At 39.8% G+C, this 24,755-nt stretch overlaps 1 protein-coding gene across 1 annotated transcript in view; it reads right to left on the reverse strand.

The window, feature by feature from the left end:
• brinp1 (bone morphogenetic protein/retinoic acid inducible neural-specific 1) overlaps window positions 1–24,755 on the reverse strand; it is a 106,053-nt gene that overhangs the window by 73,756 nt on the left and 7,542 nt on the right. The window contains exon 2 of the mRNA XM_079658361.1: window positions 8,502–8,769. Within this exon, the coding sequence (XP_079514487.1) occupies window positions 8,502–8,719 (218 nt within the window). The 5' untranslated portion in view covers window positions 8,720–8,769. The remainder of the gene's footprint in view (window positions 1–8,501; window positions 8,770–24,755) is intronic.

The raw sequence follows: 24,755 nt of genomic DNA on the forward strand, positions 1-24,755 counted from the left end.
AAAATCTGGAATAAAAGGTGAAGTGAGTCTCAAGTTGCAGAGCTGTTTGATGAACGGTTTAAATTAGAGACTGAATAAAGGAAGTTGTTTGCAAATGCAAATTACAGCTCCAGATAATTCATTCAGGGTTTTGTGCTGATCAAGTGGTTATCCGTGGACTGATTAGTTAGGAATAATTAATATCATGAAGGAAATGTTGAGTTAGAGATATGCATAATGTGCATGTGCTTCTTATGCTTGTGTTTGTATTGAAGTCCAACCACATTACGCCTATCAAAACTGGTGTTAAAGCTGAGTGTTAAAGGATTCAAGCCTATATAAAACCTCAAAGGGCACATCTACATGAATGGGATATTTTTATTTATTTATTTGTAATTAATCATTTATTTGGCAGGGACAATGCACAGTAATGAACACTTAAACATTCAAATGTGTCAAGCGTAACAGTGCCAGATTTAGCTTTGAGCTATTTTCCATCCGCAGTCCCTCACATAACACATTTAAGAAAATTACATTTTACAAACAGAGCAAAAACAAAATACATGATATGCAAAAAGTGCAAAAGAGCAAGAGCAGCACACACAAGTATTTACCACACGGCAGGACAATATATCAGCTACGACTTATAAAGTGCAAGAAAAAATAAAAGTGCTAAATAAAGTGCGAGAGGAGTGTTGTGTTAAAGTGCATTTAGCGGTGATTGCACGTCTGTTTGTTTTTCAACCATTCTTTGAGTTGACCTTTAAAGCTATTGAGAGTGGGACAATCCCGTATCTCAGTTGGGAGGCTATTCCACAATGAGCTGCCTTTAACGGAGAGGACATTTTGTCCAAAAGTGGTCCGTCTACGGTGGACCTCACAGTCTCCTCTGGTTTCTGACCTAGTGCAGCGTCCAGTGTGTTTTATGTGGATGAATTCCCCTAAGGGAGGGGGGCCAGTCCATGTAAAAATTGATAAAAAAAACACATACTTTTAAAAGACTTTAAATTGTCAAAACTCAAGAAATTGTGTTTTTCAAGGATGGTACAGTGGTGGTATGAATATGGCTTTCCGTCAAACACCTTGATAGCCCTCTTGTACAGTTGTTCTATTGGTTTCAGGTGTGTGGCACAATCAAACGACCAGTTTGTAAAACAGTATTCAATGTGGGACAGAATCATACAGTGGAGGTATGATTTAGCAGCATTGACATTTATGAAAGGTCTAATTTGTTTAAAATGTTGCAAGTTGAATTTAACGGTATTGGATACTTTCTTAATATGTTTCTTAAAAGTTAAGTTCGAGTCCAGTATGACTCCAAGATACTTGAAGTGGGGGACTAGTTCTAATTCTGCTCCGTTTAAAAACACATTGGATCCTTCGATTTTGACTGGTTGTTTACTAAACATCATGCATACTGTTTTTTTTGCATTTAACTGTAAGCAAATGTTGTTCAGCCAGTGTTGAGCCTTGTCCAATGCATTTGAGAGAGAGGATGTGATTATTTCAGTATTTTTCCCCCTGTACAAAGATGACCGCATCATCGGTATACATTTGTACATTCAAATCAGGACATAGGCAAGTCATTAGTGTACAGAGAAGTAATGGTCCAAGAATGGAACCTTGTGGAACCCCAACAGGGTTGACAAGGTAGGGGGATTTGGTACCGTTGACCAAAACACACCAAATCCCCCTACAGTACCTCGTCAACCCTGTTGGGGTTCCACAAGGTTCCATTCTTGTGGAATATATACAGGACTGTCTCAGAAAATTAGAATATTGTGATAAAGTTCTTTATTTTCTGTAATGCAATTAAAAAAACAAAAATGTCATACATTCTGGATTCATTACAAATCAACTGAAATATTGCAAGCCTTTTATTATTTTAATATTGCTGATTATGGCATACAGCTTAAGAAAACTCAAATATCCTATCTCTAAATATTAGAATATCATGAAAAAGTATACTAGTAGGGTGTTCAACGAATCACTTGAATCGTCTAATTAACTCGAAACACCTGCAAGGGTTTCCTGAGCCTTGAAAAACACTCAGCTTGGTTCAGTAAACTAAATCACAAGTATGGGGAAGACTGCTGATCTGACTGCTTGCTGTCCAGAGGACCGTCATTGACACCCTCCATCAGGAGGGTAAGACACAAAAAGAAATTTCTCAAAGAGCAAGCTGTTCACAGAGTGCAGTTTCAAAGCACATCCACAAAAAGTCTGTTGGAAGGGGGAAATGTGGCAGGAAACGCTGCACAACCAAGAGAGATGACCGCAGCCTTAACAGCATTGTGAAGAAGAGTCGCTTCCAGAATTTGGGGGAGCTTCAAAGACAGTGGACTGAAGCTGGAGTCCAGGTATCAAAAGTCACTGTTCACAGACGTGTCCGGGAAATGGGCTACAATAGCCGTATTCCCATGGTCAAGCCACTTCTGAACTCAAGACAACGGAAGAGGCGTCTGACTTGGGCTAAGGAAAAGAAGCACTGGACAGTTGCACAGTGGTCCAAAGTCCTCTTTTCAGACGAAAGCAAGTTTTGTATTTCATTTGGAAGTCAAGGCGCCAGAGTCTGGAGAAAGGCTGGAGAGGAGCAAAATCCAAGTTGCTTGAAATCCAGTGTGAAGTTCCCACAGTCAGCGATGGTTTGGGGAGCCATGTCAGCTGCTGGTGTTGGTCCACTGTGTTTCATCAAGCCCAGAGTTATGCAGCTGTGTACCAAGAGATTTTAGAGCACTACATGCTTCCGTCTGCTGAAAAGCTCTATGGAGATGAGGAATTCATTTTCCAGCATGATCTGGCACCTGCCCACAGTGCCAAAACCACCAGTAACTGGTGTACTGACCATGGCATTACTGTCCTCGATTGGCCTGCAAATTCCCCTGACCTGAACCCCATAGAGAATATGTGGGGTATTGTGAAGAAGAAGCTGAAAGACACCAGACCCAACAATGCTAATGAGCTAAAGGCCGCTATTGAAGCATCCTGGGCATCCATAACACCTCAGCAATGCCACAGGCTGATTGCCTCCATGCCACGCCGCATTGATGCAGTAATCCGTGCAAAAGGATTCCCAACCAAGTTCTGAGTGCATTAATGGACATTTTCAAATGTTTGATTGTGTTTTGCTGTTATAAATCTTTTTTTTTTACTTGGTCTGAGGAACTATTCTAATTTTTGGAGATAGGATTTTTGAGTTTTCTTAAGCTGTATGCCATAATCAGCAATATTAAAATAATAAAAGGCTTGCAATATTTCAGTTGATTTGTAATGAATCCAGAATGTATGACATTTTTGTTTTTTTAATTGCATTACAGAAAATAAAGAACTTTATCACAATATTCTAATTTTCTGAGACAGTCCTGTATATATAGATATTTCCTTTTGGCAGAAATGAACTGGAAGTGAAGAAATTGCATTTCCGTGGCTAATAGCTTGCTCTTCAGAAGACTCATTATGTGGATACACAACTATTATTATGCCAATTACTTTTACCTTTTACGTACATTTTTTTATCAGCAAAAAGTTGGCCTCATTTTTTGTTAAGAGCATTTCTATTTTTTTTTCCAATTTTCAAACTAAGGTGAGCTAAGCTAAGATACGCCTTTTGACTAGCTAGCTATCTACTGTAAATAGCTTTAGATAGTGTTTAGCATGTTAGTTTTTTGTTGGGAAATCAGTGTTTTTATAATCAATAAAATGCTCCTTTCTATAAACTGTATTACAGAAACTTAGACACCCAATTATCTTTTCTTTTTATTTTAATGAAAAGAGGATTTGTCTCAGATATTTAAATGCAAGCAATTAAATAGATATATCAACACGAGATAATCATAGAAATGATATGTATTTTCTTCGAGCAGAACGTGCCCATTTTGCTAACATATATGCGCAAGCAATCTCAAAGGATTTAATGAGTCTGAAAATTAATATAGGATATAATAGACTGATAACATAAATTATAATTACATAAAAAGATTGGATTCGCAATTATCTTCAACAATGCAGGAAAACATACAATGTCTCAATTTTCCTTTTTAATGGAGTCTGTATGTGACACTTAATATCATTATACATAAGTGCGTATTTTGACTGATTCTGTCATTGCTTTGCAAGCTTGTTGAAGAGCAGTCAAAAGAAGAACATACAGTATGGCTCAAAACATTGTGTGAATGTGATAATAAAGGAAATTAAGGGATTTTCAGTGTGCAAACTGTTTTAATGTTTTTATTTCTGTCCACTTTTGATCCAGCATGACAAATTACATGTTTCTATTTCGCTAATGATTTAAATGTTTATAAATTGCACTTAAGGGTCCTGTATTGTGAGTATGTTTCGTTATGTTTCCTTACTTTATTTAGGTTTTTAACTGATTGTTATTGGCCACTACTTTAACCTATTACTCACAATCTGATGTTTCGTTTTACATCAGTGCTTTCATACACAGCAACGCGACCAGAAAATATCCAAACAACTCTTCAACATCGCTGGAGAATAAGGATAACATGAAGAGGTTCTGAAGTTTTACATTGACTGAGTTTTCGTTTCATTTCCAAACATTATACTGTCACAGGACATCACATCCTTTGGTTCAAAACCTTGGATAGATTTATTTGAGGTCCTCATAAGCCTTGGTCCATTGACAAGAGTCGCTCGATCAACCCTGTCTATTCATTCACTTCTTTCACTGCATGTCTTTTCAAAGTTTGATCCATCAGAACTATTCATTTTCATAAATATTTGTATTCTAAATAACAGCCCTCATCTTGGTCCTTTGATTACAGTAGAATGCTGATTTGAGGGCTTTAAAATGCATTAATGGCTAACAGATTTGCATTTATATTGGTTTTTCAGTCAGGCACACAAGAACCTGAGATAGAGCTCTGTGAACAAAGACCAAAGAGAGAACACGCATTATCTGAAACACATTCGACCCCATAATAGAGTACAAGCAACAGAATGAGAGATGCTATAGTGTGAGCAAAACAGGCCATCGAGTTTCACCACTAACTGAAGCACACATTGATACACATTATTCAGCTGCAGGTCGGATACAGGAGCAGTATGCAGCGAGCAGTGAAAGTGGCTTTTTCTTGTGACAGATGAATATCATATAGGAAATGTACAGCTAGGCGTACGATAACAGGGAAGAAAAAAAGGGAAGGAATTACATTTTGAAGATCGCAATCAGCAGTGACACAGTGGTGACGATTACTTATACAAAACGCATTCCAATCATTTCTTTAGGAGACATACGTCTAGAGGGAGGGAATAATTGGTGCCTTGCGCTGCGTCGTTCCCCTTCAAGTGACTGTGACCTTTCCGGAGCACTCGACAGGAGGCTGGCACTTCCTAAATCTGTGTTTATCCTATAAATTAGGTCATGTCATTAAAGATGGGGCAGATTTGTTTGTTGCTGATCAGGTTGGCATTGTCCACGCAGCGCGCCTCCAGGGTAATCTCCCTCGATAAGAGAACCCTGAAAGTATGGATGCTTTGTCTCTTTGCCAATCTGATCCAACCGCTTTCCAGCACTAAATCGTCGAGGCAGAGAAAGTCCCAGGGGAAATTTACAGAGCGATTCAGTTCTCACTGCTGGTTAGAGTAGAGCACGGCTGGGCAATCATGTGCCGAGGGTACGTATGATTTTATTCCAACCAAACACTACACCAGCTGATGTCACGTATTCATCCCCCCCCCCCCCCTCCCCCCGCTATGGTTGAAGATGTACTAATCATTGAGAATAACTGCTGGTCCAAGTGGGGATGAAAAACCTACGGGAACGCTTGTTCCTTTGGGAGAATGTTCACAGCCTTGGATCAAATACTGTTTATGATTATTTACTAAATACTACAGGTATATAACCTTTCACTAGAAAAAAAAAGTAGGGTGCACTAGACTCTATTGTATAGTGTTCATGTTAGTAATGGACATGTTTTTTTAGGGATATCACTTAAAACATACTGTAGCTGTAAAAGGAATCTATCACACTTTGTCTGCCGGTGTTGCAGATGCCTGACAGATGTGAATGTGAAATGTTAATTGTTGCCATCTAATTTTTAACGAGAAACACATCCAATTCTTCACACTCTTAATGTGAGAATTAATTGTCTTGTCATGAGGAAAATAATTTCTAGCACTGATGGCTGAGTTTGATGCCACTAATGGTTTGTTAAGAGGGATAAACAACAGGAGCCACCTGGGCCCGGCAACATTCCCAGCAGCCCCCATCATGCAAACACACACTCTGTTTTAATAAATCACTGCAACTTCACAGACAGCACTCGACGGCTGTGCAGAGGCTTTGGAACGAGGCCTCAGAAGTTTTGCCTCTGAGATTCATATCTCTGTGCAACATCCCGCTCTGTCAAGTTACATATTATGCAAATGTATTGTTTACTGTTCATGTGACAATATCAAGGCACGAAAGCCAGTGGGGACCGGGGGCTGTGGCAAGTTACCAAGAGAGAGGGAGCAGAGAGACAGAAAACAAACTCAAATGAAGCAAATGACTCTCTTACTCTTTCACAGTCTTTCGATACTGACTAGGGACTTGGGATCTAAGGGAATCAAAGCACATCATTCTGAGAAAGAGGGTTTCTAACCATCTTATTTCTCTACCTTGTACTCTGTATGTAACAAATAAGGAGAAGTTAGCTGAAAATAAACAAATCAGGTAGAATGTGGACATTATAATGCATATATGTAAAATGTGCTAACAAGAATACATTGTTACAGTGGAACACTGATACAAATGAGTGATCAGTGGTTTAAAAGCAGAAGCATTTCGAATTGTCTGCATAAAGTTTAGGGTTAGGGTGATCATTAAAACGTAACACATCAACATTTATTTTGATATGTGCAAAATTCACAAGTAAAGCATCAATCAGACTCCTTAAAACAGATGCATCCCTTGTAGCCAAAGTGACTTAAAACATTTTTGGCCCTAAAACTTGGGGGGGGGGTGTTTTTTGTAGTGAATTACTTAATGTCTCGTACAATGTGTCAGGCTGATTGTCGAACCTCAGATTGAAGAGGAAAAATGCGGAATCCGTCCTGGTCGTGGAACGACGGATCAGCTTTTTACTCTGGCAAGGATCCTGGAGGGGGCCTGGGAATACGCTTATCCGGTCTACATGTGTTTTGTAGACTTGGAAAAGGCGTATGACCGGGTTCCCTTTGTAATAAACATGGATGGGATCTCGAGGCATAGTCGTGGGGGAGGGGGTCTGTAGTTCGGTGGACTAAGGATTGCACCACTTCTTTTTGCAGATGATGTGGTTCTGATGGCTTCATCGGTCTGCGACCTTCAGCACTCACTGGATCGGTTCGCAACCGAGTGTGAAGCGGCTGGGATGAGGATCAGCACCTCCAAATCTGAGGCCATGGTTCTCAGCAGGAAACCGATGGACTGTCCACTCCAAGTAGGGAATGAGTCCTTACCCCAAGTGAAGGAGTTCAAGTATCTCTGGGTCTTGTTCTCGAGTGAGGGAACAATGGAGCGTGAGATGGGTCGGAGAATCGGAGCAGCGGGAGCGGTACTGCAGTCGCTTTACCGCACCGTTGTAACAAAAAGGGAGCTGAGCCAGAAGGCAAAGCTCTCTGTCTACCGCGCCATTTTCGTTCCTACCCTCACCTATGGTCATGAAGGATGGGTCATGACCGAAAGAACGAGATCGCGGATACAAGCGGCCGAGATGGGTTTTCTCCGCAGGGTGGCTGGTGTCTCCCTTAGGGATAAGGTGAGAAGTTCAGTCATCCGGGAGGGACTCGGAGTTTAACCGCTCCTCCATCGCGTCGAGGTGGTTCGGGCACCTAGTAAGGATGCCACCTGGGCGCCTCCCTATGGTGTTCCAGGCACGTCCAGCTGGGAAGAGACCGAGGGGTAGACCTAAGACCAGGTGGAGGGATTATATCTCTTCGCTGGCCTGGGAGCGCCTTGGAATCCCCCAGTCAGAGCTGGTTGATGTGGCCAGGCAAAGGAACGTTTGGGGCTCTCTGCCGGAATTGCTGCCTCCGCGACCCGACCACGGATAAGCGGGAGAAAAGGGATGGATGGACAATATGTCTAACTATTTACTTCATCAATAGCCAGTTAAAACCAGTGAGTTTCAATTCTGAAGTGTGAAACTTACTGTTTGGCTACTAATGTCAAATGTAATGGCTTGGGTTTGAAGACTGTAAACGTATAACAAAAGCCTGCACCTAAAATATGGACGTATGTATTTTAAAATACATGGGGAAGACTTTAAATGCGATTATGTAAAGTTTTGGGTCCAGAATGTTTGGATTTTTGGAGTGGAGTGAAGGTCCTAGCAGAGTGCCTTATTAATTTAAGAAAAAGGAGTTCACAGTGCTGAGAGTTCTTGCAAGTCAGTATAAAAGATGCACACTTAATAGGATAAAAATGTACACAGTGCAGCTTTTTGCAGCTAAAAACTCAAAATAGAAAAAGCCATTAAAACAGACAGATTCTTAAAAAGCATGCGTGGCAACAGTACACCAGCTGAAAGTGGACTCACCTATAAATTTTATATCTGGTCGTAAATCCTTGGCGGAATCTTTCCACAAAGGAGAGATAACTCCGAGAGTGGTGGAAAGGTCCACGGTCAGAGATGAGCCAGTCATATTGCTTGGTGACATGTTGCTCAGTGGCCAACGGGTCCTGGCGGGAAGACTGAACTGTTATATGGTCCCATATAAACAGGAAGCAGATGACCTCAATAAACCTCCAGTTCATGCTTTTTTTTAAGCCGCTCTCTGTTCATTCTCGCTCCATTATGTGGAGACCTGATGGGAGAGAAAAGAAGAGGGAAGGAGGGTAGGAGGGAAGGAGGGAGGGAGGGAGACAAAAAAAGAGAGCTGTTACATGACAAAGTCTATTTTAGCGTTACAAGAGAATGTCATAGAGTGAGGTTAATTGGGTTGTACCGAACAAATAAGATAGTGCCCTTGTCATTGCCACTTTACCGTGACATGATGTGTATTTATTTTCTGCTCTTTCTGAGATTGTTCACCCTTCATGCGTCCCTAGAGATTTTTGGAAAGCCACACAGATTTTGCCTCTTTATACAAAAACTGCTACCCTTTTGCAGATGAGCATGAAGTACATCCTCAGCTGTGTGGCTGTCTCTTTTTTCTTCGACATCTAATTGGTGTCATGATAAGTTCTGACAAGGTTAGAAGCCTGCTTTACGATATGTTATGACACCCAGCCACTAATGTGGAAGGACGCCATCTCCCAGCGGTGTCAATTACCACTGGAGGAAACTTTCAACTATCGACTTGCTGCTTCATGAATTGTTAAAACTAATGTTGATCCAAAAGATTGTCTTTTTCATCAAATACAAAATAAAAACTCCATTTTGTTTCACTAAAGCGGCTAGGGATGGGTATTACAATTGTATCATTGCCCTTAGCTCTATAAAATGGCACTTTAATACTAAATATGACCTTAGTCTATAAATATTTTAGAGACATATAAATTGCTAACACATATCAGCAAAGAAGCAGGAAGAGTTTGTCTAAAACCAGATTTAAACAAGGCCCAATTTACTTTTTCTTTATTCAAACTATCACAGAGGCAGCGGACAATACACACCTACCACAGCCTGGATGGGAAAATGCACAGTAAATGTAACTCATGCCAACTTAAAATACATCAGTAAAACTAATATTGTGATGTATTAAACAATACGGCACAATCTTCAATTTATTTTCCTTTGAAAAAATGTTAAATTAAACACATTGCGAACAAGGTACAACATTACCAGCATCACATCCTGCCTAAAGAAAGAACAAAAATCATCAAAAATGATTTTACCATTTTACCAGAACATTGAAATGATCAATTTCCTCATTTTGCATTGATTGATATTATTATCCACTTGGCAGTGGAATTATGTCTTAGTCTCTTACTGATAAGGAAACGATTTTCATCAGTAATTGCGTTTAAGAACTTTGGCCCCTGGCCGTGGAGCACCCAACAGTGTGCCATGAAATGCTACTGTATGCAAAAAATCCTCCCCCCTTTCATGGTTCATTAGACAATAACACATCATAAAAGAGCCGGGAAAATGTAATGGGTCTAATCTTTCCCTGTTAAATAGATGATGAACTAATTGATTGCAAAAGATACAAAAAAATCACATTGGCATACTTAAAGGGAATTACTTTTGTCTAACACTATCATTGTTGAAATTAGTTTTTCAGTTTTTTATGACGCCTTGAATTATCTCTGTGTTTTATATTTAAGCACCGCCTCTTTTTTCCTCAGTACCAGGAACAAACATAGATAATTGAAATATCTCTAATTGTATTACTAATTGGATGTGAAATCACTTCTTAGAATCAGATTATATTGAAATCTCAACCATCAATTTAGGATTTTCAGCAAAGGAAAACAAACTTTTTCTTTCACCCTTTCACAAGGTACTCAGCAGCAAAGACAAAATAACAAAGTGTACTCAACAGGCCAATTTAAAAAGGATTAAGTTAAACCGCTTTTTCAATGACAAATGTGTCAGTTAAAAAAATAATGAAATGTGTTTATGAGTTAATTTAATTTTCGGTTAATTTAGATGACCAAAAGAAAAGCCTTGGAAGAAAGCCCTTGAAGACTTTATAGTAAATACAATTGTATTTAAAGTCATCATAAATGATGCATCTTGAGTCTTTACTGTGGTCATTAAGTGTGGAACACCAAGCAGAAATAAAAAAGGAAATGCACCATTTTGCTCGTTAATATAAGTCCACAATAGTTATTAAAAAAACTGTTTTAAATAGTGACAAAAGCAAATACTGTCCTTTTATAGACCCAGGCTATATAGAGTATGTGTTGTATTAAATATGTTAGGACCATTGAAATAAAATCAACGGACATTGAACTGCTTGTCGTGGTCGTATAGTTCAGAACAAAAGAGATTAGCTGATGACACCCCACGTATAGGGCACAAAGTGTTTAATATTCATTATTGAGAAACAAATCTAAAATAAATTTTTGGATTACCGTCCGCACTAAGCCAGAATGTTGCATTTGTCTTTCTTTTGTTGAAGCTCATCCTGCTATGTTTAGGAAATCGGTTATATTCTCTTCTATGGTTCAGGCTGTGCAACATGTGTTTAAGGTTACGCCACAAAACAACACATTTTCAGATAGCAGGAACAAAATACATTTGACATTAAAATGTTGTCTGGTGGAATATCCATAGCTACACATTGTTGAACCCCTAACTCTGATTTACATACCGTACATTATGGAACCTTATCGCTATAGTTCAGGCGTGCATTGTGTTGCCTCCCTAAAATGAAAATCAGTCGTGCAGTTGACCCAGTGGCTTAGTCATTTCCATCACCTGAGGCGTCACTGCTGTCTGGATCCCGGAAACGTCCTGCAGTGAGTACATTAATATTCATATGGCCCCATGATGAGAGTCATTTATCAATGCTATATTCTATAAGCCTGTTTATATCTGTATACTTCGTTTTCTCTATCTTGTACTGCCAGGAAATGTTATTTATCTCATGCCCGAAGGTCCGCCTTGTGATTTTTGCATCTGAACATTATCACACCTTACACCAAAATATAAGGATAAATAAAAAAGCAGTCTGGTTTTACAAACAGCCCCAATTGACAAAATGTTTAGTAGACGAACATGATTCATCGTGGCCACCAAGCTCTCATTATGATATGGAAGTGGCCATCTTTTTATTGTGTGAAGTATTTTCCCAGTGCAAAGGGATCCTATGATAGAAAACAACAGGCTTGAATGAAATTAATGTTCTGGATATCAACATCAATATCTGAAGGGCCCACTTTACTAAATCAATTCGAGCTGGCTTTAAACACTGTCCACATGGGGTGGTTTGATGGACTCTTTGGTATTTTTGGGGTTGGAGCCATGTGGTGCAGTGCACCAGCTGCACAGCTGGAAATGGGCTAGGATTGGAAATCAAATACACTGTAATACTTCCCTTTCCAAAATGCAGACTCTATGTCACGCCATGCTTTAAGTTTAAATGTGGATGCCACAGAGAACAGTCTGGGGCTTTTACCACACAAAAATAGTTTACTCTCTAAGGAATAAACTGATGTTCACTTTCAAGAAGTCCTGACTCATCAAGAGCAAATACTCAGCATGTGAATAAGCCACTGAAGGCGGATGATGTTAAATTAGCTTGGGAGGAGATAACACATTTGGTTAATAATTGCTGTCCAGGTCCTACGAGAACTGTTGTGCGTTGTAGAAAAACAGTTCAATGGCATCACAAGGAGAGCCAAATCATTTGGTGGAGAACCACGGGGGCAATTTAACAACTGGATGGGGGCCAGATGGGACTGCATATGCAAACCCTGCTCAAATGTTGAAGCTGTGGGAGGGAATCTGGCGACCTGCTGGTGATATTAATAAAATACTGCAACTGCATCTTTTAGGAGAAAAACTGTAAACTGCATATTCGCAAACGTTTCAAAGGTCAAATTATAGTGATGGAAATTCACTGGATTTGATGATTCACCCACTCCCTCTGTTATTCATGAAGAACTACAATAGCCAGTGTCACACTAACATCAAGGTAGGTTAAAGAAAGTAAAGTGCAGCATTGAAGGGATGATGGCTTTCTGCCTTTAACCGATCTACTACTGGACTACTGTGGATTCAATGTCAAACAAAGTGGCTTCCTTACGATTCTTAGTTTGTTTCAGCTATCTGCAATGCCAATAACATGCTCTGCGTTCTGTTACAGCAAGAAACGCAAACAACAGGAGAGAAATGTATATTCTTTGTTTCATAACGGTGTCACATGGTTGTGAATTAATGTGACACAATACAGTTCCGGTATCTCTCTACACAGATGGAGACCTTGTTTTCGATGCGGCCAATCAAATCTTACATAAGGCAGTACCATAGTGTTTTATCATAGGCAGAGCAGATGGTCACACTGAGGCAGAGAGCAGCCAGCTACATAACACGTGAGTCTCAGACTTAACAACAACCACATTGGCTTCCTGCTAAATTCCCCTTTGTGTCTAACTTACAAACATGAGCACAAGTGTTGTCCTGCACCTTAGCTTGTTGACACCAAACAAACATTTACCGGGGGGACAGTGCACTGCTAATGTCCGTTTGCAGCTAGCTAGATAATTATCTGCTCAGCTGCTGCACAATAAACGGCATCTAAACGTATCTGTAAGTGTCACTTGGGTCCAGTTAGAGGCTGCAGTGGTGCTTACTGTTCAATAACACTAACAACTAACCCTAGGGTTCCCTATGGTGTAACACCAGCTGATTTTGACACACTGCCATCAATCATTTAGATTTTTTACAAAGGACAATTTGTGAAATGAAATAAAAAAATATGAGAAGAAAAAAGGACGTTATCATTGACCAACAACCTACCAACAAAATTGCATCACAAGTCAACCTTGATTTTCGGGGCCTTAATGTGCTGGTACATCAATCAATCCAAAATGTTAATAAATGACATGTTTTGGTGAAAGGTGTTTGTTCGATTACTCAACAGAAAGCATCCAATGCAGTCCACTCAACTCCATCAACCTTAAGGGGAAATCACATTTTTCGAATTCTCCCTCCTGTGGTATTTCTGTCCTGTGGCTGCATTAACTCAAATCTCGCAGATCCCAAATCTGGCATGCAACCCATTTAAAAAATGTTGTTGGTGTTACAGAAATATTGTTTGTCTTCTGTTATTTGCAGATGAATGTTATTTGCAGAGTGGAGGAGACAGAGAGTGGATCACGTTTACCCTTGAATAAGCAGGGTAAAAAGGGGAGGATGTCTGCTTCAGGAAATCACAAGACAGGACAAGGGAGGCTTGTTTCCTCCATCCTCTTTTTAAACAGCCTTATTCATGCTGCAACTCCTCCTCCATTCTGGTTCATTCAAGGGAATTCAATCTCCATTCTGGACCCGTCACTAGCTTTGCCAATCAATTCCTCTCTCCCCTGTGTGGGCCCCTAAGTGTCCCTCTTTATTCTCTAAAGTTCTTAAGAATGGGGAGGCTTGTTCTCCTTATTTGTATTCTAAATCCCAGGGAGGCAGGAGATCAGGGAAGAATGAAGCCTTTTGCAGGGAGACAGGTAGACTCAAGGGAATTAGAGCAGATACAATGTATTTCTGCACTACCTATCTCTCTATTGCTTGTGCATGACACCTAGTCACGAATATGTACTATTTATTTCCTATATTTTGTAGCTTGAAAAGTCTGGACATAAGCAGATGGAGTTCTCTCTGAACTGTTATCAGCATGACTGCCTCAGAGCAAATGAATTCACACTGATACAGATATAATGTGCGTAGCGAAGCAAAACCTTTGACGCAAGGTTATGTATGGCAGGCAGCCTACAAGAAAATGTTCCTCTGGGTTATTTTAACTTAATTAATACGACCTCAATGTGAGTTAATATGATGTGAGTTAATATGGGAGATATAAAGGAATGACAGAATGAGGAGAGAGCGAGCAGAGCTGCATCTAAATATGCCAAACCAGTGTTGTATGAATTCTGAGAATTATTATTGCACAGCTCACAGCGATGTCTGGAGAGGCGCAGTAATGGTCTGCCACTTGCAATTGCTGGGAAACATCGGAGGAATAGGGAAAGCGGGCCGCGGCTAACTGAATTTGTACTGGATTCCCTTTTTCTCTGAATCTCTCGCCTCGCTCCTGTCGTATCTTTTTTTTTTAAAAGGACTGCAGTGGCACTCTGACCTTCAGAAAACATGGCTGAGCAAGCAACACTTTTTGATAATTAAATTATCTGGTTGGTCAGCAACCAATCAGCTCAGCTCGGGGGAGGATCAATGGCTGATTTTAAAGAGCAAACTAATTCACTAATGGTCAGAGTTATTCCAATTTACCTGGCTGCTGAATTATTGTGTCCAAATCTATTCAGAGGAGGATCAATGCGAGCCCGGGAGAGGTGCGGCAGAGGGGAGCGGGTTGCATCTGTCATTTGGAGCAGTGTGAGGAGTGCGCCGAGAGGGTTAATTTGATAGCTGCCGAGTAGAACAGCAGCCAAGCGGGGGCGGTTTATGACATGGTTTAAAACAGGGGCTGTCTCTGTCATAAAGCAAACTAATTAATAAGGTCTCAGAGTAAGCACGAGAGCAAACACCTCGGATGGTAAAGGAAGGCCTATAAGGTTTTTGGGCGTGTGATTCGGATAAATTAAACACGTTGGCTAACCGAAGGGCAATTCAATTTAGCATGAAATAAAAACGAAATTAATTTGCTCCATGAGGGATTTTGCAGCAAGGGAAATAAAAACATTGTGACACTTCAATTGTTTTTTTTTACCTTGCATTTTTTCCCTTTAGTCTGTTGTATACATAGGCTACACACCTTTTCATTACCGTTCTGCACAGGACAGCTTAACTGATTACCAGTAGCATATGTCTCTTAAACACATAAAGAAGTAGTGATGTGCTCCTTTTATTCATTTCATTCCAGGTGAAGGTGGTTTGCACTGATAGGAGAAACAGAAGGATTTCTACCTTTGCAGCCAGCATCAGTCCTTCAAAGAGAATGAGACGCTAGCTAGCAAAGGCAAGTCATTTGTCAACACATCCGCCACTGCTGCCGCATGCTTCTGTGGCTGTGTTACAGATGAAGATTGATCTTTTGTCAACTCGCAAATTGGCTTTCAAGTGCTTTCTCTAATTACTCTGTGGTTTTATTGATGAGAATCCACTGACTGCTTTCCTTCGATTTACCTCGCTGGGCACAGTCTTTATTTTGAATATGTTGCCCGCCTTCCTCTTCAGATGCATGAGAGGGGCAAATAAAATGGTGCAAAATGCTCCGACCTGAAGACATTCCTGCATGCTGTATACCTCCTGTTCACACGTTCCACTGAAACAATGTGAGATTAAAGGCAAAAACTGCCAGAGCGAATTCCATCCCCTTAGCTGGTTGCACTCAAATGCACCCAGAGGAGCCCCTGACATGATAAGAGCTGATAGGAGTTGCTGGGAGGATGTAAATGACACTGTTCATACTGCAGTTCTTCCCTGCTCATAGCATGTAAATGTCAAGTGATATTATCCACTGTGTGGTTTCCACTGAAGAGACCCACAAAGATTTTGACCAAAGGAAGGGGCAAAAAGGAATTTCTCAAGGGATTGAAAATGTTTTTTATCTCTAAGAGAGCGATGTAAGAAAGGTGTAATGTAAACACACCCAAGGTGATGCGGCTCTCAGTGTCTGCATGATAGACACATTTGCTTTTCTTTATTGCATTTGTAAATGCACTTTCAGTAAAAAGAAAAACATAACAGGCATTTAAAGGTGCGGCAATGCGAGCACCTCAGCCTCATTAATAAATATATATATTTTTTTCTGTTTACTTCTGTAATTACCAGCAGATTTAAAAGCAGATCCTCCTTCCTCTTTTCGCTCCTTCTGTGAATGATCAGTCATAATTGCTTTTGTCTGAAACATTTCACTCTCACCATCAGTGCCAAGGAGCAGGGTGTGATGAATAGTTGTTGCGAGGCAACTGTAAGAACGCAATTGGATTGCAGAGCTGCATTTTATTGTACAGACATATGTGAGGGAAGGTATCACCTTATCAGGGTGAGGGCATGATTTGCTCATCCTATTTCAGTATCGGAGGTACAGGACCCGGGAAGGGAAAATAAATGTTTCTCGTTTTCTCATCCTGATTTTATCAGCGTGTGCACAGGATGAGCTTGAACACAACCATTTGTTTGATTCAAACGAGTCGTCCCTCTTCACTTGCACTCCTAACGACCGTCATATTTGAGCAATTTCTCCTGCCAGATGTTTATATATCACAGGAAAAGTGTAGGACAAAAAAGGAAAAGATAAAAGGAAATTGTTTAGCCAGCACATTTCTGAGAGTTAATGCTGCTTCACCTAACCTTTTCAAACAACCTTCTACTTTTTAGGGGTAGTGGTTTTCTGACAGGAATACATAACAGCTGCTGGCCTCTCAAGAGACTGGTCCACTGGCATTAGGTGGAGAGATTTTGTCCAGCTGCAGTGGGTTATTTTTGTAACCACCCACCCCCCCCCCCCCCCCCCCCCCCCGTTTGCTCCGCGCACTCCGATGCAATGCCATGCCAGAATTGACTGACCTCATTTCCTTCCTAAAAATGTGATGTTTATTTTCCAATTCTCTTTTGACGAATTGCTAATCATCACAAGACGTTGGCAATAGTTGCCTGCTCTCCAGCAAACAAAAGAAAAAGGGTGTTAAGGCTTTGGTCAGTGCTCCTGTTGTTAATAATTCAAAAGCCATACATTATGAAATAGAAGGAAACAAGGCGCAAACACCGACTCAGTGGGTTACATAAATCAGCTAAATCTGCAGAGACACAGAACAGATGGTGAAAAAGAAAAAGTGCTTCCATCACAATTCCTTGCAGATTAAGCATTGCAAAGCTAAACTGCTCCGAATTGCGTATACCTCGTGCCATGGCTGTGTATGAATATCAATATTCGAAGAGTGGTTTTGTTCAGTGCCAGGCTCAATCACCCTCACAGTTAGAAGAAATGTACAACCCCAATTTAGTGTCATCTTTTAACCTACAGTATGCTATTTGCTATTTACTGCTGCAATATACACTTCACTTTCTATCATTCTATTCTATTTGAACGTAGGATCTATGCAAACATGGTTACCCAATTAATGTGAAATACACATATTTTTAAGCTTATGATTAAAGAAAGGGTTCACAGCTTTTTTTTATAAAAGTTTTGTATATTTTGTTTGTAAATGTTTCTCTTAAAGGAGAGGCACAGTGAATAGAGTACTGATCTTGGGGGATGCTCTATCATGTACTATACACAAGTGCACTCACATGCAGTGCTGTACATACTGTAAATCCCCAAGCGCATAGGCATCCTGAGCAGACATTTTTAGGCCTGATATGACTAAAAGGATTGTGATTTTTTGCTGAGAAAAGCAATTTCTTTCTTTCTTTCTGGACCATATTTTTCCTCTGCTTCCTAGGAGGTTATCGTTTGCAAAAACGCGCCCTTGATATGGGTTATAACAGCCAACTTGTACACATTACCCATGTTAGGATAGAAAATAGAGTGCTCTTGACCCCTTGCCTTTGAAATTCTACTTTTGCTGTATTCCTCCCCTAAGCTGTACTCTCTTTTATCCCGTAGCTCAGAGGCTTTTGCCACAAGGCTTGCATTTTCATTCTGCATGTTCCAGCATTTCTTTGGCCTCCTTCCTTTTCAAGATGTAAGTATACTGAGTCATAAGCCATGTAAAATGCATGTTCTTATACAAAGTATTCTGTGGCTGTAAGCACTAAGTAAAACCTCATTGCATGATAGCCAATAACAACATGCCCACAGCTGCTTAATAATTCACAGACCAATTTTTCCAAATGTGTGCTGTGAGCCACTGAAGAACTGTGGTGGTTTCAAATGTTTGAATTCCAACAAAGGAGAGCAAAACACTCTTAGCAATTGCAATTTGTAAAGAAAACCCCTTTAGTTCTCTGGGGCCTAAAAATCCTTAATATACATCACATTTGAATTACATTAATGTAAAGAATTACAACATTTCTGACTTTAGCGCCCCTTGCTGGTAAAAAATACAAGATTGGACTAATTGTAAGGAGCAATCTATCAGCTGAGCTGGTTACACAGTTTACTAATTAGTAACATATCTATTTGAAAGGTAATATCAGCACTTGCTTAGTGGGATTTTGCAAATAACAGAAATAGTCTTTAGCCAATATGTAGCAACTGATCTGTAGGCGGCACCTCTCCCCTTTGATTTTCAAATGTTCCTCCTTGGCTGCAAATGTGAATTTGTTTGGTTTTCTAGTCTGTTGTTTTTGCTGAGAATACTTTTTTGTGATGGATAATGTGCTGGAAGCACTGTGTGTATAAACTGTTGATGTATGCAGGTGGCAAGCTATGGTGCGAGTTTCCAGGGTGAACTTCTAGACTGCAGCCGGATTTTCTGCTGATTTTAAGAATCAAAGATGTTTTGCATTAGCAATCAATATTATTGGTAGTAATTGTATCAGCATTATAAATACACTCTTGGTGCTCATTAGATATTTAAGACTCCTTGGCGTTTGAAGAAAGCAAATGTGTAAAGAGTTAACACTGTAATGGTATGCCTTTTAGAGAAATTGTGCTTAACTGAGACGCTCACTATAGGAGAACCATCTTTGTCTGGTCTGGAGATAAGCTTTGGTAATCCATATCCTCTTTGTGAAAAGACTTTGGCTTTATAGAATGACGTGACTGAGCTCTTTGCGTCTGGCACAACTCTTGATAGGGGTGGCAAGAGTGATTATGTTAGTGCCTAAAAAGCGACTGAGGACATTAGGAAGCAGTGAGTCTTAGGAGCAGTTGAATGGGTTAATAAATGGCTTCTTGATTAGCCATTAGCTCCCATGTTGCTAATAGAGAATGTGTGAATACAAGCTCACTTGAATGGATAATGAACTAGGAAGAGGCTGCATGTTGAATGTTTAACTGTATGATATTTAAGAGGAGGTGGGAATGAAAGGAATTTAGCCAAAAGGTGTGGCTTCAAGGGAGTAATGAATGAAAGAGTAGCCTGGAGGTGAAATTATAAAAAATTAAGAAGTATCCCTTATTAAACTTTTGCTAAGCTCAATCTCAATGATAAAAGACTTGTCTGAACGTGAAATATTTGAACAAAAGATCATTGGAACAGAGCATCAAAGTACAAGCACATTTGATGGAATCTCTCCGGAGCTCAAAAGTACGTTGACTGAATGTAATCTATAAAGTCACGGTCATTGTCTCTCTTAAATATGATATCTTTCCAGAACTACATTTCCTTGAATGTAGCCAGATCAAGGTTCAAGGTTCAAGGTTCTTTGTTTGTCATACGAACATAGCTACAGTGTAGTTATGTCGATGAAAATCTTAGGTCACAGGCTTCTCCAACAGTGCAACACAGTTATACAGAAAAAACAGAAAAATATAGTGCAAGTAAATATTAAAAAGCAAATAGAAAAATAGTTTAAAAAAAGTCAAATAGTGAAATAAGAGTCAAGCTATTGGAATGATATATTAGATAAATAGATAAATAATTACTAAGTAGCAGATGAATGTTATGGATGTTGTTACAACAGTTCAGGTGTTTAACAGTCTTATTGCCCGAGGGAGATTGTTGTCCATGTAAAGTCTACCAACATTGCAAAAAAAAAATTCTGCTCACCACTGTGACTTGAATATGCCGCGTTGCTTCTTCTCTGCCCTACATTGGTGTCATGATGACATGCCGAGTCTGCACAAATTCCACTGAGGACGCTGCTCAAGCTAGCTTCACCTGGACTGGCCTCTCCATCATTAAAACTAACAACACCAGCTCCATCAGCAAGACAGAGGTCTTTGGGGATGGTACACGTGTGTGTGTCTGTGTGTGTGTGTGTGTGTGTGTGTGTGTGTGTGTGTGTGTGTGTGTGTGTGTGTGTGTGTGTGTGTGTGTGTGTGTGTGTGTGTGTGTGTGTGTGTGTGTGTGTGTGTGTTGTGTGTGTGTGTGTGTGTGTGTGTGTGTGTGTGTGTGTGTGTGTGTGTGTGTGTGTGTGTGTGTGTGTGTGTGTGTGTGTGTGTGTGTGTGTGTGTGTGCTTATGTAAATGTGTACTGGTCCTTGTCCCCTAAGATTCAATCAATGTTTTCTGTTTGCAAAACATGCCGCGTGCTGTATATGTATTTTTGTGGATGGGTGAGCAGCAATTCAGGATCAATGAACGAGGTCAATAAAACACATATTGGTATAATGTGTCATATTTTCCACAACACTAACCACACAGGTCACCAATGGCATGATTAAGTAACAGTATGAAAATGTCACATGTTTAGAAAAAAATGAATTTCTTGCTACTTACTGTAATGACACTGGCTAAATTCTTTAGGTTCTTTAGTTACCAACTGCCTTAGTTTTGAGGCAGTTCCTTGATTAAAAACTCTTTCTAGAGCTTTAATATCATCAATTCAGAGTCGTTATTAACAAGAGTAACCATCAGTAACCATGCAGCTTAACATTTCTTTACCACACGGCAAGTGTCTAGCAAGCATCATATTAAACGATGATGTAACTTTAACATCACAGTACGTAGAATACCCACATCATCATTCCATCCATAATTCATCTGGTGGGAATTAAATACAGCCGAACATGTTCACAGTGAATCAGAGGCTGATTAAATCATATATGAGATGCTTTATTGCGTATTTATAGTGCACGCCGTGCATATTCCCCCAGTCAGCACACTGTCAGTGGTTTGATTCAAACACACTGGAACACAAATCATTTTCCCGTCTGGCTCTGCTTGTCAGATTTTTGCAGGGAATTCATGCTAAAACGGCATTTCAGCATAACAAATAGGCCCACTGTGGGCTGATTTGTGATTCTTTATTCATAGTTCAGACACTTAAGATCTATCTGTGTCTTCTTTCTTTGTGAGGAGAATAACACATAAGACTGATCATAATAATCCTGCCACTTGGTGATTTGATGTTACTCCAAAATTAAAAGAGGACTGTTAATGGAGTGAGGTGCCAGGTTGGCACAGCGCTGGCAGCACTACACTTGGTTGAGAAAACAAATTATTCATGTTAAGAGACTCAATCAATGTGTATTTCATATGCCTCTGCTGATTGAAGGCAAGTCAGTGTGTCACCCACTCAAGTGTTTCGGAATTAATCAAATTGGAAATATTTTTGATGTATTATTGCCTGCATATGGATGACTTAGTAGGGGTATCCAGTTTTTACCCAATTATAATCAAATGAATGTAGAAATAATTAGCTGCCTCCATTTGGCTTTTTGTGGTCTAGATGTTGCATATCCATGAAAAGACTGCAGTAAAAATCAATGAGATGAGATTTTTGATTTTCTTTTTACAGAAGTCACTTTTTGCTGGCAGGTATAATCTAAAATTGAAAGAGGTGTTAAGGCACAACATTTGGCCTAGGTTGCATCTACTGAACATCAGCTGTTTCATGTTATCTGATACACAATTGTCCCAAAGCAGATTATAATCACCCCCAACATTTCGTGATTGCTTTTAACTCAGTGCAAAGCAAGCCCAGGGGGAACATCATAAAGACCTCTCTGCTTTACAACGGAATTTCACATTATTACAGTTGTTTTAGTTCATCTAAAAATGAAATTAGTTAATGTGTCCTTTGGCAAGGCTTTTTTATGCTCAAAGAAAAGGCTACAGAAGATTCCCTAGATACTCCTCTTACCGCTTAACCCTTACAAAACCTCCTGAGTTTTGAAGAAACGGCTCCATTCTCCTTTATCCTCTCGCTCATGTATCCCCGTGCTCACCATCTGTCAACCCGCTTCCCCTAAAAGAGGATCAGGAGAGAGGCCCCCTCCAATTCTCCCCACCTTTAATAGCAACGTCCTTGTGTTACATGATCACCGGGTGTCAAGATTAAAGAATGGCTACTGCTTCCCAGGGCAGACATAGATAGGAGACAGAGAAAATAGCACTCCATAATTACTGATAAATCGAGCACAGTGCCTCTCCTCCTTCCATTTCCTCCCTATCCACCTGGCCCTGATGTCAATGTAAGGGGCTGAGCAGGTTAAGCCGAGAAAAAGAGTTGACCAAGGCAGCCACTTTTCTTTTTGCACTGCTGATATTGCAGTTATGTTCTAACAATTCAGGGCCAATTGACTGACTTGGAGCTTTTATTCACCCTCCAATCGTCTCTTCTCTGAAGTGGAACTCAGTAGTAGACTCACTTAAGGCAGCTGCAGCCAGAGCACAATGGCACCAGCTTACACAGCACGAAAATATACCATGCTACACAACAGCCGGTAAGCTTCTATCATAAACATACAGCGTGAGTCTTGCCTGCAGTCTGTGACAGGGTTATAACCTACAGAGGATGATGGATGCACAAGAAAGCTAGCATTCCTCTCCACTGAGCACTACACATGTGCTGAGGAAGGGGCCGCGGCTGGCACCAGTGATGAAGAATGGCCAGCTGGTTGGGTCTCCTTCCTCCAGCAGGCAATCACCAGGTGGCAACCCACTGCCATTGTTTATTAGTAATCCCAACAGTCTTCATGGTAACCAAAGTAGAGACAAATGGAGTCCAACAGTGCATGAAGGCCTCTGCGGCAGAGAGACTGGTTTATTCCATCCTGTCATATAGGATAATCGTTATGTTTAGTTGAGTCGGCTTACAACCAGGTGGTGATGAGGCTTCGGGCTTTACATTGCAAGCGGTCTTTGAAATTATGAATAGTATGTACATGTAATCAATGTGCCGGACAGCTTGATCTTGTATGGTATAGAAGCTAAACCTGGCCCAGAAAATGTACTGTGTGTATGTATTAGCTTCATAATAAAAAACGATTTGAAAAACACTGGAGATGTGGCCAGTGGTTGGTAGATCGACTGTAGTTAATTTCCCTAAACTGTTTTGAGCATGAAATGTTGTAAAGATTAGCAGCCTTCTCAAAGCACATTTCCACTTACACTCTGACTTTCATGGTGAGAAGAACAAATACAATCTTTAAGCAATGTGATTAATTATTAAGATAAAACTTAAAACAAGGGCAAACATGTTTTTGTAAACTGTTTTTTAAAACTCTAAGCTGTCCTATATATTTGTCCTACTAAGTTTCTCGTTAATTTTATTCAGGGTTGTGTGTATTTTTATTATTTCTGGCAACACAGTTGCCTTTCTACTTTTAATAAATATGCATCGCTTGATCTTCTTTTCAGAAACCATGCTGACAGTTGACCTAACCCTCTTTCCAGCAAACTATTAGCGCTTTTGTAGATTGACTTTTTTCATCCATGATTTAAGAAAAGCTCACAATAAACACAGCTGGTACCCTCTATGGGTGAAAGTAATATATTTTCTGTTAAGTCCTAAAATGAAAATTGTGTTTCAACACGGTTTCTCTCCCATGATTGAAATGTATTCTTATTTTAATTGAGGAATTAAAGTAGTTGTTACATTTATGGATTTTACAGTATGATCATTTGTACAGTAGACGGTAGCTTTTCAGTTTGTCATTAGAGTTGGTGTTTTCACAGTTCCTTCTGCTATAGTGTCTTTCAGTGAACATCTGCTGGCTTGTTTCCTTCAGTGGACATTACATCTGGGATTTGGAAGGGTTCAGTTTTAGTTCTTGCTTTTTTTAAATGTGTTTTATCCCATCCCTTTCAACTCAGACAAACTTCTTACTTCGAACGGATCCAGAAGACTGGGAACATAACAGAAGAGATTTTCAGCCGCATCACTCCAACTTTATCTCCTGTAAATGTCAATAATTACAGAATTTGACAGATTATTGAAGTAAATACATCTGTTATCAATGTGTGTATGAACAGAGTCCACCACAAGTTTTAAAATGTGCATTTAAAACGACAAACCTTGATAGTGAACATCTAACTTGAGAATATTGATGCCATTGTGACATGCTACGAATACAAAGAGAGAGTTTTAGTATAACAATAATTATAAATGTAAGCATAAAGACTATCTAAAGTAATAACATTTGTATGTCTGGACGAGATAGAATATTTGTATTCTGTTGTCTTTTAATTGTATTCTTTATCCTGAGGCAAATTTAATTTAATTGTAATAATGTCAAAAATAATATAACATTGTTCAGGTGTGAATCTGCCTCTACAAAAAAAGAAATTCATGATATTCCAACTATTGCAGTGAATCCACATTATTTCAAAAGACAGGTCATTATGAAACTCAGCTAATAATTGTTTTTCTCATTCTTCATTCATTGGGT

This window comes from Notothenia rossii (genome assembly GCF_949606895.1).
Source record: "Notothenia rossii genome assembly, chromosome: 11".
Lineage (NCBI taxonomy): Eukaryota > Metazoa > Chordata > Actinopteri > Perciformes > Nototheniidae > Notothenia > Notothenia rossii.